This window comes from Gorilla gorilla, chromosome 12 (genome assembly GCF_029281585.2).
Source record: "Gorilla gorilla gorilla isolate KB3781 chromosome 12, NHGRI_mGorGor1-v2.1_pri, whole genome shotgun sequence".
NCBI lineage: Eukaryota > Metazoa > Chordata > Mammalia > Primates > Hominidae > Gorilla > Gorilla gorilla.
Genome location: NC_073236.2, coordinates 112,440,136 through 112,454,659, shown reverse-complemented (window position 1 = coordinate 112,454,659; position 14,524 = coordinate 112,440,136). Strand labels below are relative to the sequence as shown.

Here is a 14,524-nt window from a genome sequence, read left to right as displayed (position 1 = left end):
CCAAGGATAGGCTTCACCTGGTCCACAGACCCTTAAAATTATAAGTGAAATTTTCTGTATACAGATGTGGACATGGTTCTGGCAAGAGAGACTCTGATCTTCACTACATTTTCAAAGATGCTCTGACCAATTGTGAATTAGTCACTTAAAGTGGGAAAGAAGGGCTGGGCAAGGTGGCTCATAGCTATAATCCCAACACTTTGGGAGGCCAAGGCAGGTGGATCGCTTGAGCCCAGGAGTTCAAGACCAGCTTGGGCAACATGGTGAAAACTTGTCTCTGCAAAAAAATTAAAAAATTAGCCAGCTGTGGTGGTGTGCACCTGTAGTCCCAGCTACTCAGGAGGTTGAGGTGGGAGGATCAAGTGCTTAAGCCCAGGAGGTCAAGGCTGCAGTGAGCCATAATTGCACCACTGCACTCCAGCCTGGGTGACAGAGTGAGACCCTTTCTGAAAAAAAGGAAAAAACGTGGGAAAGAAGGATGGATGTATCCCTCAGCGTGGCCTGAACTCCTTACCCGGTAGGCCTCTTCCCAAAGCCCACTGGCCCGGTACATGTTCACTGTTGCCTTCCATTCCTGGGCCTCGAGGTAGTGGTACTCAGCCTCCTGTAGTCTGCCTTCAGCCTCCAGCTCCTGCAGGAAGGTGAGTCAGGATGGAGAGATGGGGAGATGGAGCCTGGTTGGGGAAGAGATAGGGAGAGCCAGGAGAAGGGCTCACCTTGCCCAGATGTAGGTGTGTATCACTGAGGAGATCTGGATGGTGCTTCCCTACCAGGCGGATCATGTCATCATACAACTTGTGCTTTTTGTACATGGTGATGGCAAGATCAGGCTCTTGTACTGTCACATATAGCCTGGGGAAGGGAGATACATCTGGGGCCTCCTAGACCCGATCCCTGCTATCACTGCCTTCTGGGCAGAGGGTACACATCCTCAGGCCCCATCCCTCCTCCCAGCCTTGAAATCTCATCTCCCTCTACACCTCCTCTGGGGCCACGGCTCACCTTTCAGCCTCACGGTACTTGCCCTGCTTCTCCATTTCCTGGGCCTGAGTGATGTATAGCACTGACACATCTTCTGGTCTCATGCATTTCATCGCCAGCTGTGGAGGCACAGAGGCAAGGCAGCCTCAGATCCAATTCCCCAGGGAAGCAGGGCTTCAAGGAAACCTGCTTGTTCAGAAACTCTGAACTCTCCCAACAATCACGGGAGTTTGGTTATTGCCACTCTACTAGTGAGGCTGGGGAATTCCAAGTCCATAAGAAGCAGAGGAAGAACTATATTCTGCTAAGGTGGGAGGGTCTGCGATGCCTTGGCTGGGGCATACACTCCCATTACCACGGTAACCACTGGACTCTGAAGTGTAGGTGCAAGAACAAAGTCATCAATGTGACCAGAGGCATCAGGAGTGGTAGTTCAGATTCCCCAGCTCCCAAGCCCATCTACTCCTTCAGAATGATAGATAGGTCTGGAAACAAGGGCCTCTCTTCATCCCTTCCTTTCCCTATGGCTACGGATCAAAGTGGCTCAGACTGTTTTTTGGTACTCTTTGTTAGCTTTCAGGGAGCCAAGCGAAGAGGAGAAACAGGTATCAAGGAATGAGGCCACACTGCCACTAAGGCAGAGTTCTCTTATCATGAACTCCACCCATCCCTACCTTGTGGGCTTGTTCCCAATGACCAGCCTGGGTGTACATGTCTATGGCATCTTTTGTCCGATCTCCCTTAGTATAGAGCTCCTCAGCAATCTGTAGTTGATGGGAGGTAGATACAAAAGGTCAGAGCAACAGACTTAAAGCAGCTTGAATGAGGAAAGAACAAACCTCGGCTGGGATGGTGGAGAGCCTGCGATACGACCTTGTAATAATAGAGAAGAAAAGATGAGTATGGGTGTCTCATACATTCTACCATTTAAAAAGAAAGACCAGCCCCAAACAGTACAAGGACAATACAGTGGAATCCAAAAGGGCCTCACATTTCTGCAATGCAAAGCAATTTTATATGATAACTATGTTAGCGTTATTCATGAAGAATCACTCACGCTGGCTGGAACATAGCTAGAGACTCACTTTATATATCTGGGGTGAAGGGCGGTATCTGTGTCACACTGGAATGAAAATGGGAAAGTAAACTGTTCTCTTCCCCTTCAAGGTGATGATGCTGTTTGGAGCCCAGAAAGAAGGATCTGGTGAACTTGCCTCCACTTCCTGCTTTGGGTTCTCTCATTGTTATCCTCTACTGCATTGCCTCGTGCTGCGGAAAGGGACTCTTCCTCACCTCATACTCCTGCAGGGATGCATAGTGTTGGGCCACGAGAGGATAGTATTTTGTTGCAGTGTTCCGGTCCTGTAGATCTAATATATAAATTGCCTTCTTCCACTGGCGGGCACCCAGGGCGGCCTCAATTGCCTTAATGGAGCACCTGGCAAAGTTGGGAAAGATATAAATATGTAGGATGAAAGATGAAGATGAATGGAGGTAAAAGGACCCTTTAAGCACACTTCAACCCACATTTTGAGATCTCTTCTTTTAGGCCTTGGTGTCCTTACTTGCTCCACTGCCCCTCACTTCACACCTAAATCTCCTTTACATTCCCATACTCCCATACCTGGCTTCGATGTAGTGATTAATGGCTGCATCAAGCTGCTTCTGCTGCACCAGGTGGTCCCCCCATGCCTCCTCTAGTTTCACCACCTCCACTGGGAAGGCCAATCGAGCCAGCTCTACCGCTGCCAGGGAGAGAAAAGATGCTCAGCCCAGATTTCCAGGGATGGGCCTCAGGAAAAAGGTAGGACAGGGAGATGAAGCATGGAGAATAGGTAAGAAGGGGAGGAATGGAGGACTGGAGCCAGGCATCCTGAACACAAGCACCAAGAGGTGCCAGGGAACCAGATGGGCAAGAGTCCACAACAGTAAAGGATGGCTTATAGGTGGCTAGTACCTTTCATGAATGCGTTGCCTTTACGGTAGCACTCCAGGGCCTTCTGTGGATTGTGAATCTTCTCAAACAGATCACCTGCCTGTTAACACATACCACATTACTATGATACCCCTACAACACAAAGAACTAAGTATTAGCTCCGAAAACAAGGGAACACCAGCAGTCAGGAAGCGCTCTGCACCCCAAGACTCCTCTGGGTGAGGGAAGGGTCCTGAGCTCTGGAGATAAGGGCTAGGAAAAGGAAGCCAGCATACCCTTTCATAGAGTTCCCCCTTGATAAGGGCTGCAGTGATGTGTTCTACCAGCTCTGTGTTGGCTAGCAGTTCCTCTCGGGTCAGCACCAGCCGAGCAGCTTTGGCAGGGAGCCCAGCTTTGAGGTAGAGACTGATGGCTGCTAGCCCATCCCCTTGGCTCTCCTGTAGTTCACCTGCTCGCTCCTCTTGCTGTGTGTCCATCAACCACTGGTAGTAACTACGACGTAGCTTCTCCAGGGCTGGGTGCCCCTGGACATGCACAGAGGACAACTAGGAGTCACATCCCCCTTCCTACCCTTCTGCCTCCCATGCTTCTCCAATCCCTCTATAACAAGGGGAATCCTCCTGGGTCAGCAGTATCCTAACTCCTCACCACATCAAGTCCAAGCCCCAACCCTGTTCTGGTTTCTATGGCCTCCTTGACAAAAGGAGGTTTTTGAAATTGGCAGAACCAAATTCTGAACAACTGTGGAGAAGATAAAACAGGTACCTTGGCTTCAGCCACAGCAATACACTCATCCCAACGGTGTAGTTCCTGGTACATGCCCATGGCCTCCTCCACAGCGTTCTAGGGGAAACAGGCAGAGCAGAGAGGGATGCCAGAAAGATATGAGGATCAGAAAGCAGCAAGCTCTCCTCAGCCTGGCTAAGATGCCAGCCCATGAGGACCAAAAGCCTTTTAACTACTATACCAACAGAAATATTGGGAAACTAAAAGAAGCTTAAGCTTCAGGGCTCCTTATTTGCACACACCCTTTCCAAGGCAACTGTTCTTTTTCTTGAGATGGAGTCTCACTCTGTTGCCGAGGCTGAAGTGCAGTCATGTGATCTCGGGCTCACTGCAACCTCCGCTTCCTTGGCTCAAGCGATTCTCCCACCTCAGCCTTCCGAGTAGCTGGGATTACAGGTGTGTGCCACCACTCCTGGCTAATTTTTTGTATTTTTAGTAGAGATGGGGTTTCACCATGTGGCCAGGCTGGTCTTGAACTCCTGACCTCATGTGATCCACCTGCCTCAGCCTCTCAACGTGCTGGGATTACTGGTGTGAGCCACCACGCCTGGCCTAAGGCAACTGTTCTTAAAGAGAGCTCCTCAAATTGTATAAGCTTCCGGCCCACAAAACCTGGATCTACCCCTATGCACAAGAATTGCAAAGACAGGCTCTGGACTGGAGGGGAGGTAGTAGACTGCTTATGAAAGAAAGTAGTAATCAAAGGCCAAAGAAGGAAGTTTGTCTAGAAAAGTAAGGATTAACACAAGAGGAGGAAATTAAGAAAAGGGTGAAGTTAACTATATAAACCCCTTTGAAAGTTTTCCCCAAACCTTTGGAAGCCTAGTTCACCAGCACGCTTTCCTCCCTTGAGTTTGTACCCCCTTTTCTCTCTTTTTCCCTCATATCCCCTCTTCCATCCTGTCCCTCTTTTCCTATTACCTGTTCCAAAAAGATCATTTCAGCCAGTTTGTAGTTCTTTTCCAGCATGGCTAGACGTGCTCGGACCTGATAAAAATCTGTTCCTTCTCCGCCCTGTGGGGGAAAAAGGAGGTTCTGATTTTTCTGTAGGTGCTGCCATTCTGTCTGTGAGGGCTGAAATTGGAAGGCCAGAAGGATGTAGAAAACAAAAGACTTGGGAAGGTAAAACACTTCATGGAGCTTAAAGGTTTGAGGTTTAGCAAAAGCAATTCTGAAATGGTCTGACTTGAGGGTAAAGGTGGGGTGGGCAGGGTAAAGGAAACTAGGGATGGCTGGAAAGCTAGGAATCATGGGGCTGAATACTAAGAGAAATCAGCTTGGGAGACAGAATGAATCAGGAGCATAATACTTGCATATTCCCGGGATACTTGATCTGCAATCTCATTGGTCTCATGCAGGAATCGAGCTTTTGCTACTTGGCCCAAAGCAGAAAAGCACCTATGGCATGGAAGCAATAACATTAATAGTAATATTATTATAGAATCATCATTAATTCATTGGTTCAGCAAATACAAATTGATGTACATCTATGATGTGCCAGGCAATGTCTTGTCACTGGAGACATATAGAGACTAAGGAAGATGAGGGCCTTGCTCTCAGAGAACTTCCATTCTGGTGGAGACAAATAATTAGTAAAATTGGAGATAATAAAAAATAAAATAAAGTAATGTAATATTACAGATCAAGCTTGTTCAACCCATGGCCCAAGATGGCTTTGAATGTGGCCCAACACAAATTCATAAACTTTCTTAAAACAGTATGAGATTTTTTTTGTGATTCTTTTCTCTTTTTTTTTTTTTTTTAAGCTCATCAGCTATCATTAGTGTTAGTATATTTTATGTGTGGCCCAAGATAATTCTTCTTCCGACGTGGCTCAGGGAAGCCAAAGATTGGATACCCCTGTTATAGACAGTGACTGAAGGGGCCACTTAAGTTGGTAGTTGGAGGTCTCTCTGATGAATTGACATTTGAGCTGAGACCTGAATACAAGAAAAAGCCAGTCATGGCAGGATGGGGAAGTTATTCCTGGAGAGGGAACAGCTAGTGTAAAGGCCCTATAGCAGGTATGAGCTTGGCACACTCACAGAGCCAAAAGGATGCCAGTGTGGTTGGAGACTAATGGGCAAGCAGGAAGCTGGCATGAGAAGGAAGCAGAGGCCAAAAAACTTCAGGGCTAAGGCCACACAAGGAGTTTGGGTTTTATACTAAGTAAAACAGTAAGCTAATGGAAGGTTCCAGTTATGAAAATGACACAATCTATGTTTAAAAAAATGACCTCAGCTGCTCTGGGATGAATAGATGGTAGGGGTACAAGAAATAGTATCAGTGCGACTAATTAAGAGGCTGTGCAATATTGCAGGTGGGAGATGGCAGTGGTCTGCACAAGGATGGAGACATCAGGATGTGTTTTGAAGACAGAGTCCTTAGGACTTGCTGATAATCTACATGTGGGAAGTCTGGAGAAAATGGGATCAAGGATGATTCCTAGCCAAAAAGGCAGCAGGTGACATTTATCGAGCACTTTGCACAGCTTCTCTCATCACTCCTTCATTACCAATATCCTTACCATCTTCTTTATCATCATATGAGGCAAATACTATTATTATCCCCATTCTACACAGAGAAAATCAAGAAGCCAAGGTTTGGGAAGGTCAAATAACCTCTCTACGGTTATATAAGTTGGTAATTGGAACCAAGATTTGAACTCAAGGAGTCTGGAGTCCCAAGTTTGTCCTGTGAACTGCACTCCTATACCAAACCTGGATTATATACATGTGCATAGATTGAAGGGTATGAATAGTAAAAAAATGCTAAAGGGAACCTAGTTACAAGAAGGGGCAGTAAAAATAATGAAAGACATACTCTTGTTTTTTCACTTTTTTTTTTTTTTTTGAGATACGATCTCGCTCATCAGCCAGGCTGGAGTGCAGTTGCATGATCTCAGCTCACTGCAACCTTTGCCTCCCGGGTTCAAGTGATTCCTGTGCCTCAGCCTCCTGAATAGCTGGGACCACAGGTACGCACCACCATGCCCGGCTAATTTTTGTATTTTTAGTAGAGCTGGGGTTTTGCCATGTTGGCCAGGCTGCTCTCAAACTCCTGGCTTCAAGTGATTTTCCCACCTCGCCCTCCCAAAGTGCTAGGATTACAGGCATGAGCCGCCGTGCCCAGCCAAGACATACTTTTTTTTTTTTTTTTTGAGACAGAGTCTTGCTCTGTCACCCAGGCTGGAGTACAGTGGTGCAATCTCAGCTCACTGCAACCTCTGCCTCCTGGGTTCAAGCAATTCTCCTGCCTCAGCCTCCTCAGTAGCTGGGATTACAGGTGCCCGCCACTACGCCTGGCTAATTTTTGTATTTTTAGTAGAGACAGGGTTTCACCATGTTGGCCAGGCTGGTCTTGAACTCCTAACCTTGTGATCTGCCCACCTCAGCCTCCCAAAGTGCTGGGATTACAGGCATCAGCCACCATGCCTGGTCAAGGCATACTCTTATAATCTAGGATGGGAGAGTGTTTGGAATATTGTACTGCAGAAGGGTTCTATGCTATTTGCTGGCAGTGGAAAGGGAGGGAGTACCTTAACACCGGATTGGAGTAGCCCACAGGGAAAATACTCATGTGGTCATCCCTCCTAGCTGCCTGGCACCTCTGTTCTACATGTCTACCTCACCTCTCTGCAATGTGTAGTTGCCTTGCCTCTAGCGTCAGTTTACTCAAGGTTTTCCACATTGCCTCTGTTTCTGGGGTCATTTCCAGAGTCTCTAAGAAGGCTGTTGCCCTGGAAAGGGAAGGAAGCAAAGCATAATGAATGAGGAATGGGTTAGGAAGATACAGCAGAAGACTGGTGATGGGGCAAGGGGAGGGGGAAGGGCCATCTTTGTCTCATCCTCTCCCAGGATCACTGGATCCTTATTAGTGCTGGCCAGTTTTACACCCCACCCCAGGTCCTCCCCTCTCAGAACCAGACTCTCCCACCACCTCACTGGTTATTGGCCAGCCTCTCACCGGATGTAGTTGCCATCATCAATGGCTGTTCCAAACTCGATGAGGCCCTCATCCAATGTGTAGGCAACAGTAGTCACACCTTCCATCACCATCACCTCGGTCTTTCCCCCGCCCCGCTCCAGACCTATAACATCACCCTGTAAAAGTTTATCCCCCCACCCACCCCAATTTCAGGTTAGTTTCCACTGAATCAATTATAGAAAAGACCCACCCTCATCCGACCCAGTCAGTGGTCAAGAGAGTCACAGCAGCCCTGATTTTCCTAACATTTTAGTTTCTCTCAAGCATAAAAAAATACTTCATTTATAGCAATATCCTTGGGTTAAAGTATACTCCTATGACAGCACCAACTCCTGGAGGTATAAAGTGTGGCATTCACTTCTGCTTCCAGCAGTACCATAAGAGTAAGATATTCTTAAGGGATCTCTCATTAAAATTTGACTTGAACCTGGAACATACTTTTTAATGCATTGCTTGGGCTTACTTGAAGAAATCACTAAGAATATTCCCTACCCATATCCTACCCTTCTCTCTCAGAAAAAGACAGACAGAAAGAAAAAGGTCAATAAGCTAAATCCTGAGCAAGAAAAAAAGGAAAGTGAGCAAATGGGAAAAGTACAGTTGTCCTGAAAGCAAATGCAGTGTCAGGAGAATAAACCTCAGGCCCTCCAGCAGGATGGGGAGTCTGAATTTGAAAATCCTTAATTAAACCTAGGATCCACTCTTTAGTAAAGGGAACAAAAGAAATGGTTACAGATCATTAATATGTCTGATTCCTGCAGAAGCAAGACCGAATCATCACTGGAGGAGAACATATCCATTTTAAGCCCTCAGGATTCCAAAAAAATACATTCAAAGCAACATGAGCTCACAATAAAAAGGAAAAAAATACAAGGAAACCAACCACTATGAAAAAGTAAACAATAACTACAAACAACAGTTTTAGACCTTCAAGAATTTCAGATATTAAAAATAACAGTTAAAGGCCGGGCTCGGTGGCTCATACCTGTCATCCCAGCACTTTTCGAGACCAAGGTGGGAGGAGCACTTGAGCTCAGGAGTTCAAGACCAGCCTGGGCAACATAGCGAGACCTCATCTCTACTGAAAAAAAGAAAAAAATTATCTGGGTGTGGTTGCATGTGCCTGTAGTCCCAGCTACTCAGGAGGCTGAGGTGAGAGGATCACTTGAGCCCAGGAGTTTGCTCATGCAGTGAGCCATGATCATGCCACTTCACAGCCTGGGTGACAAAGTGAGACCCTGTTTTTTTGTTTCGTTTTGTTTTTGTTTTGTTTTTAAGCCCAGTTATGGATTATTTATGAAGCACCTAAATACCTTAAAAGATGAAATGAAAAATTAAGCAAGGAATAAGAAATTATCAATATGGCCAGGCAGACTGGAGAAATAATCAAATAAAACTTAAGGAAAAATTTAATATTTGAAGTAAAAAACTCAATGTACAGTTTAAATAGCAGATTAGACAATGATAAAAAGCAAATTAATGAATCGAAACAGATCTAAAGAAATTATCCAGAGGCCAGATGCAGTGGCTCATGCCTGTAATCCCAGCACTTTGGGAGGCTCAGGCAGGAGGATTGCTTGAGCCCAGGAGTTTGAGACCAGCCTGGGAAACACAGTGAGAACTTGTCTTTACAGAAAATTGAAAAAAAAAAAAAAAAAAAAAGCAGGGCATGGTGGCATACGCCTGTAGTGGCATACGCCTGTAGTCCCAGCTACTCAGGAGGCTGAGATAGGAGTATAGCTTGAGCCCAGGAGGTCGGGCTGCAGTGAGCCAAGATCACGCCACTGCACTCCAGCATGGGGCAACAGAATGAGACTCTGTCTCCAAAAAAAAAAAAAGGAAATTATCCGGAATGAAGCATGGAGCAGGAAGAAAGAAACTATGAAAGAGAAATTAAAAATGTAAAACAAGAAATCTAACATTTGCCTAACTAGAGTTCTGAAGAGACTAGAGAATGGCTGAGGAGAAGAATGTTCAAAGAGATAATAACTAAGAAACTTCCAAGAGTGATGAAAATATGTGTATTCATAAACACAGGAAACACAATCTATACTAAGCAGGATAAATTTTAAAAATTTATGGCTGGGTGCAGTGGCTCATGCCTGTAATCCCAGCACTATGGGAGGCTGAGGCAGGCGGATCACAAGGTCAGGAGATTGAGACCACCCTGGCCAACACGGTGAAACTCCATCTCTACTAAAAATACAAAAAATTAGCCGGGTGTGGTGGCATGCGCCTGTAGTTCCAGCTACTTAGAAGGCTGAGGCAGGAGAACTGCTTAAACCCGGGAGGAAGAGGTTGCAGTAAACCAAGATTGTGCCACTGCACTCCAGCCTGGATGACAGAGCAAGACTCTGTCTCAAAAAAAAAAAAAAATTATATCTAGACATATTGTAGTGAAACTTCAAAACACCTAAGAAAAAGAGAAGATTTTTTTGTTTGTTTCTGAGACAGAGTCTCACTCTGTCGTTCAGGCTGGAGTGCAGTGGTACAACCTCGGCTCATTGCAACCTTTGCCTCCCAAGTTCAAGCAATTCTCATGCCTCAGCCTCTCGAGAAGGTAGGATTACAGGAGCACGCCACCATGCCCAGGTAATTTTTGTTCTTTTCAGTAGAGATGCGGTTTCGCCATGTTGGCCAGGCTGGTCTTGAACTTCTGGCCTCAAGTGATCCGCCTGTCTCAGCCTCCCAAAGTGCTGGAATTATATGTGTGAGCCACTGTGGCCGGTCCTAAAAAAGAAGACATTAAAAGAAACCAAAGAGAGGCCAGGCACGATGGCTAATGCCTGTAATCCCAGCACTTTGGGATGCTGAGGCGGGCAGATCACGAGGTCAGGAGATCAAGACCATCCTGGCTAACACGGTGAAACCCCATCTCTATTAAAAATACAAAAAATTAGCTGGGCGTGGTGTCAGGCGCCTGTAGTCCTAGCTACTCGGGAGGCTGAGGCAGGAGAATGGCATGAACCCAGGAGGCAGAGGTTGCAGTGAGCTGAGATCACGCCACTGCACTCCAGCCTGGGCAACACAGCGAGACTCCGTCTCAAAAAAAAAAAAAGAAAAAAAAAAGAGAAACCAAAGAGAAAAGACAGATCACCTGTACAGAAATGGCTGATGATAAATTTTTCTGAACAACAATGGAAGTCAATCAATGAAACAACATTTACAAATTAAGAAAAATTAACTGTCAATCTAGAACTGGGTACTGAGTCCAAGCATCTTTTCAGAACAAAGGCTAAATAAAAACATGTTCAGATAATGAAAAACTGAAAATTTATCATCTTTCACTAAAGAAATTTCTAAATAAGGCTGGGCGCAGTGGCTCATGTCTGTAATCCCAGCACTTTGGGAGCCTGACGGAGGCGGATCACTTGAGGTCAGGAGTTCGAGACTAGCCTGGCCAACATGGTGAAACCCGTCTCTACTAAAAATACAAAAATTAGCCAGGCATGGTGGCACATGCCTGTAATCCCAGCTTCTCAGGAGGCTGAGGTGGGAGAATCACTTGAATCTGGGAGGTGGAGGTTGCAATGAGCCAAGATCGTGCCACTGTACTCCAGCCTGGGCAACAGAGTGAGACCCTGTCTCAAAAAACAAAAAACAGAAACCAAAAACTTCTAAATAATATTCTTCAGGAAGAAGAAAAGTCATTCCAGAGGGAAGATTAGCATTGCAAGAAAAGGTAAACAAAGGAACTGGTACCTTGATGGTAAATCTAAATGAATCCTGTCATAAAATAATCAGGCAGGGCGTGGTGGCTCATGCCTGTAATCCCAGCACTTTGGGAGGCCAAGGCGGGTGGATCACCTAAGGTCAGGAGTTCGAGATCAGCCTGGCCAACATGGCGAAACCTCATCTCTACTAAAAATACAAAAATTAGCTGGGCATGGTGACAGGTACCTGTAATCCCAGCTACTTGGGATGCTGAAGCAGGAGACTCTCTTGAATCCAGGAGACGGAGGTTGCAGTGAGCCGAGATGACGCCACTGCACTCCATCCTGGGTGACAGAGAGACTCTGTCTCAAATAAAATAAAATAATCATGCCTAACTTTGGAGACAAAATAAGATTAGAACTAAAATACTGGACAACAATGACAAAGGGGAGGAGATGAAAGTTAAAGTCTTGTATTGTTTGCAGGGGAGTGGTTAGATGCTGATTAACTTTAGACTTTGTTCATTTAACTACATGTTAAACTTTCAAGGTAACCTCTACAGAAACAGGACATATAACTTTCAAACCCAAAATGTGGAGGAAAAAAAAAAGGTGTTTAAAGAAATTAAACACAAAATTAGCTGGACATGGTGGCATGCACCTGTAGTCCTAGCTGTACAGGAGGCTGAGGCAGGAGGATTGGCTGAGCCCAGGAGGCTGAGGCTGCAATGAGCTATGACTGTATCACTGCACTCCAGCCTGGGAGATAGTGTGAGACCCTGTCTCAGAAAGAAGAGAGAGAAAGAGAGAGAGAAAAAAAAAAGAGAGGAAGAAAGAGTAAAAGAGAGAAGGAGAGAAAGAGAAAGAAAAAGAAAGAAAGAACTAAACAAATAAATTTTAGACCCTAATCAGTTTAAAATGAGGTAAAAAGGAGATTTTAAAAAGGTATGGAAAAGGACAAAAAGAAAGCATCAAGCGCTCTACCCATACACACACCAGTCATCCTAGCCTAGCACAGGAGCCTGCCTCTCGTTTTCTCTGGCTCCTCCCAGATTTTGGAAGACTACTGGGTATGTATGATGTTGTGGTAGGACAGGAGAGAAGATCTGATCTGTAATTTGAGAAAAAAAGGCACTTTGAATGGCTTATAACGGAGAATCAGCACAGAAGGAGATGACATTAGAACTGCCTCTCCTATCAGGGATCTTCCAGCCTACAGGGATCTCCATATTATGACCTGGTGACTTCCCGGGGCCACTGTAATGAACCCATACTCCAAGGGTCTAATATAATGTCAGGAATCTGAAAAAGGATGGTTCTGGGGGCTGGTCCATAAGTCTAAGCTTTATTTGCCAATTCTATCACAGAGATTAAGGGTGGTAGACACAGAAAACCAAGTAGCCTTCAGAGTCTCCTCATGGCTGTAATTAATCAGCTCAATACCACATCTGAGGGCCCCTAGTGCCCAACATACCCTAATAGTGAACATGGTGACTCTCTCAGGTGCCTCAATGTTGTACCATACACACAGACTGTTTCGGTTCTGAGCTACCAGCACATCACTTCCTGGGACCCACTGCACATAGGAGCAGAAGTTGAGGATCATTGTCTTAGAGCAGCTTTCAATATCATACAGATGCAACTGAAGAAAGAAAAGGCAGGTAACACAATTAGAAGGGGATGTGGGGTTGTCTCCTGCTTTTGACCATTTTCCTAATGGTGAGATGTGGTGAGCTAACCCACCACTCAGGTTCATGCTGCATTTCAAAGCTTACTGACCTGCTTTCTGCTGAGCTGGTATATCCTAACTCTGGTCAAGTAAGAGATGACCCATAGAACAAAGATCTACATCCCAGGAATTTTAAGTTAGGTGAAGGTCAGACTTTCCTTCTTGAAATAACTCTGGGCCAGAATTACCAGCTTGGATTACAAATGGCAGGCCACTAGAAAAATTAAATTATCCAGAAATTTGTGATGTGGCTTTCACTGAAATGAAAAGTCATCAGGTTGTCTCTTTGATCTGAGGTTGAAGACTCTGGTGCTACCATATTGGGATGAGAATCAATGAGGGACAAAGAGGCTGTCCTCCAGCCAGTTCATGCTATCAGATAAGTGTGGCTGAAAAGCACTGGACAGCAGGTCTAGGTGAAGGTCAGCTAGGCATGAGGAGGAGGAATGCAGGGTTAAGGAAGTTTCCTGAGGGCACAGACTGTGAATAGTAAGAGACACCAACTTCCAAACTCCCTTCTTGACTTTGTTGCCATAATACAATCACCTCTGAGGTAATATAGGATTGCCGGGCGCGTGGCTCAATGCCTGTAATCCCAGAACTTTGAGAGGCAGAGGCGGGCAGATCACCTGAGGTCAGGAGGTCAGGAGTTCAAGACCAGCCTGGCCAACATGGTGAAAACCCGACTCTACTAAAAATACAAAAATTATCTAGGTGTGGTGGCACGTGCCTGTAGTTTCAGCTACTGGGGAGGCTGAGGCAGGAGAATCACTTGAACCTGGGAGGCAGAAGTTGCAGTGAGCCCAGATTGTACCACTGCACTCCAGCCTGGGTGACAGAGTGAGACACTGTCTCCAAAAAAAAAAAAAAAAAGAGGTAATAAAGGATGGGTTTTGCTATCAGTTTTGGTATCAGCTACAGAGAATGTTGATTCTTCTGTGCCTTCTGCCATGCTGATGACACAGCAAAGACAATGTGCTCCATCCTGCCTCCCTCAGTCCCTGGTGGCAGCTTGTCGCACACCCTCTGTGGGCCAGCCAATGCCTAAGGCCTTAGTAGCTCTTCTTACACGAAGTTTCCGGTCCCTGAAGAGGAGCTTGTGTCCAGTCTCATTAAGTTCCAGCCAATCCACACGGCTCTCATGGCTGACGGTGCCAATGTTGTAGCCACCAATCAGATCCACTATAGAATAAAGGAGACAGGGTTAAGAAGAGAGATTCCACACATGTACATAGTATGGCCAACACACATAATTTTGCTAGGATGCCTAGGAAGCTAGGTCTCTTTTAGAATTGTAGAGGTTTTGTTTAACTATGTTGTTAACTCAAAAGGTCCAGACCCACAGAAATGTCATCACTCTCTGGGGCTTATGGAGTTACCTCAGAGCAGACTAGAACTATTGAGCAAGTGGCTTCTCCTACTCACAGAATCCCCTCGAAGGCAGCACTGAGC

The 14,524-nt window shown here is 45.7% G+C and overlaps 1 protein-coding gene across 2 annotated transcripts in view; it reads right to left on the bottom strand.

Moving 5' to 3' along the window:
* The window catches only part of IFT172 (intraflagellar transport 172), a 44,075-nt gene that overhangs the window by 12,384 nt on the left and 17,167 nt on the right, over nucleotides 1-14,524 (bottom strand). For both annotated transcript variants that reach the window (XM_019021382.4, XM_019021383.4), the window contains exons 15-29: nucleotides 14,142-14,254; nucleotides 12,818-12,985; nucleotides 7,670-7,806; nucleotides 7,335-7,442; nucleotides 5,017-5,101; nucleotides 4,625-4,717; nucleotides 3,683-3,760; nucleotides 3,193-3,441; nucleotides 2,939-3,017; nucleotides 2,606-2,726; nucleotides 2,275-2,419; nucleotides 1,656-1,745; nucleotides 1,003-1,100; nucleotides 717-852; nucleotides 515-631 (exon numbers count right to left, since the gene is read on the bottom strand). In XM_019021382.4, coding sequence (XP_018876927.1) covers nucleotides 515-631; nucleotides 717-852; nucleotides 1,003-1,100; nucleotides 1,656-1,745; nucleotides 2,275-2,419; nucleotides 2,606-2,726; nucleotides 2,939-3,017; nucleotides 3,193-3,441; nucleotides 3,683-3,760; nucleotides 4,625-4,717; nucleotides 5,017-5,101; nucleotides 7,335-7,442; nucleotides 7,670-7,806; nucleotides 12,818-12,985; nucleotides 14,142-14,254 — 1,817 coding nt within the window. The remainder of the gene's footprint in view (nucleotides 1-514; nucleotides 632-716; nucleotides 853-1,002; nucleotides 1,101-1,655; nucleotides 1,746-2,274; nucleotides 2,420-2,605; nucleotides 2,727-2,938; nucleotides 3,018-3,192; nucleotides 3,442-3,682; nucleotides 3,761-4,624; nucleotides 4,718-5,016; nucleotides 5,102-7,334; nucleotides 7,443-7,669; nucleotides 7,807-12,817; nucleotides 12,986-14,141; nucleotides 14,255-14,524) is intronic.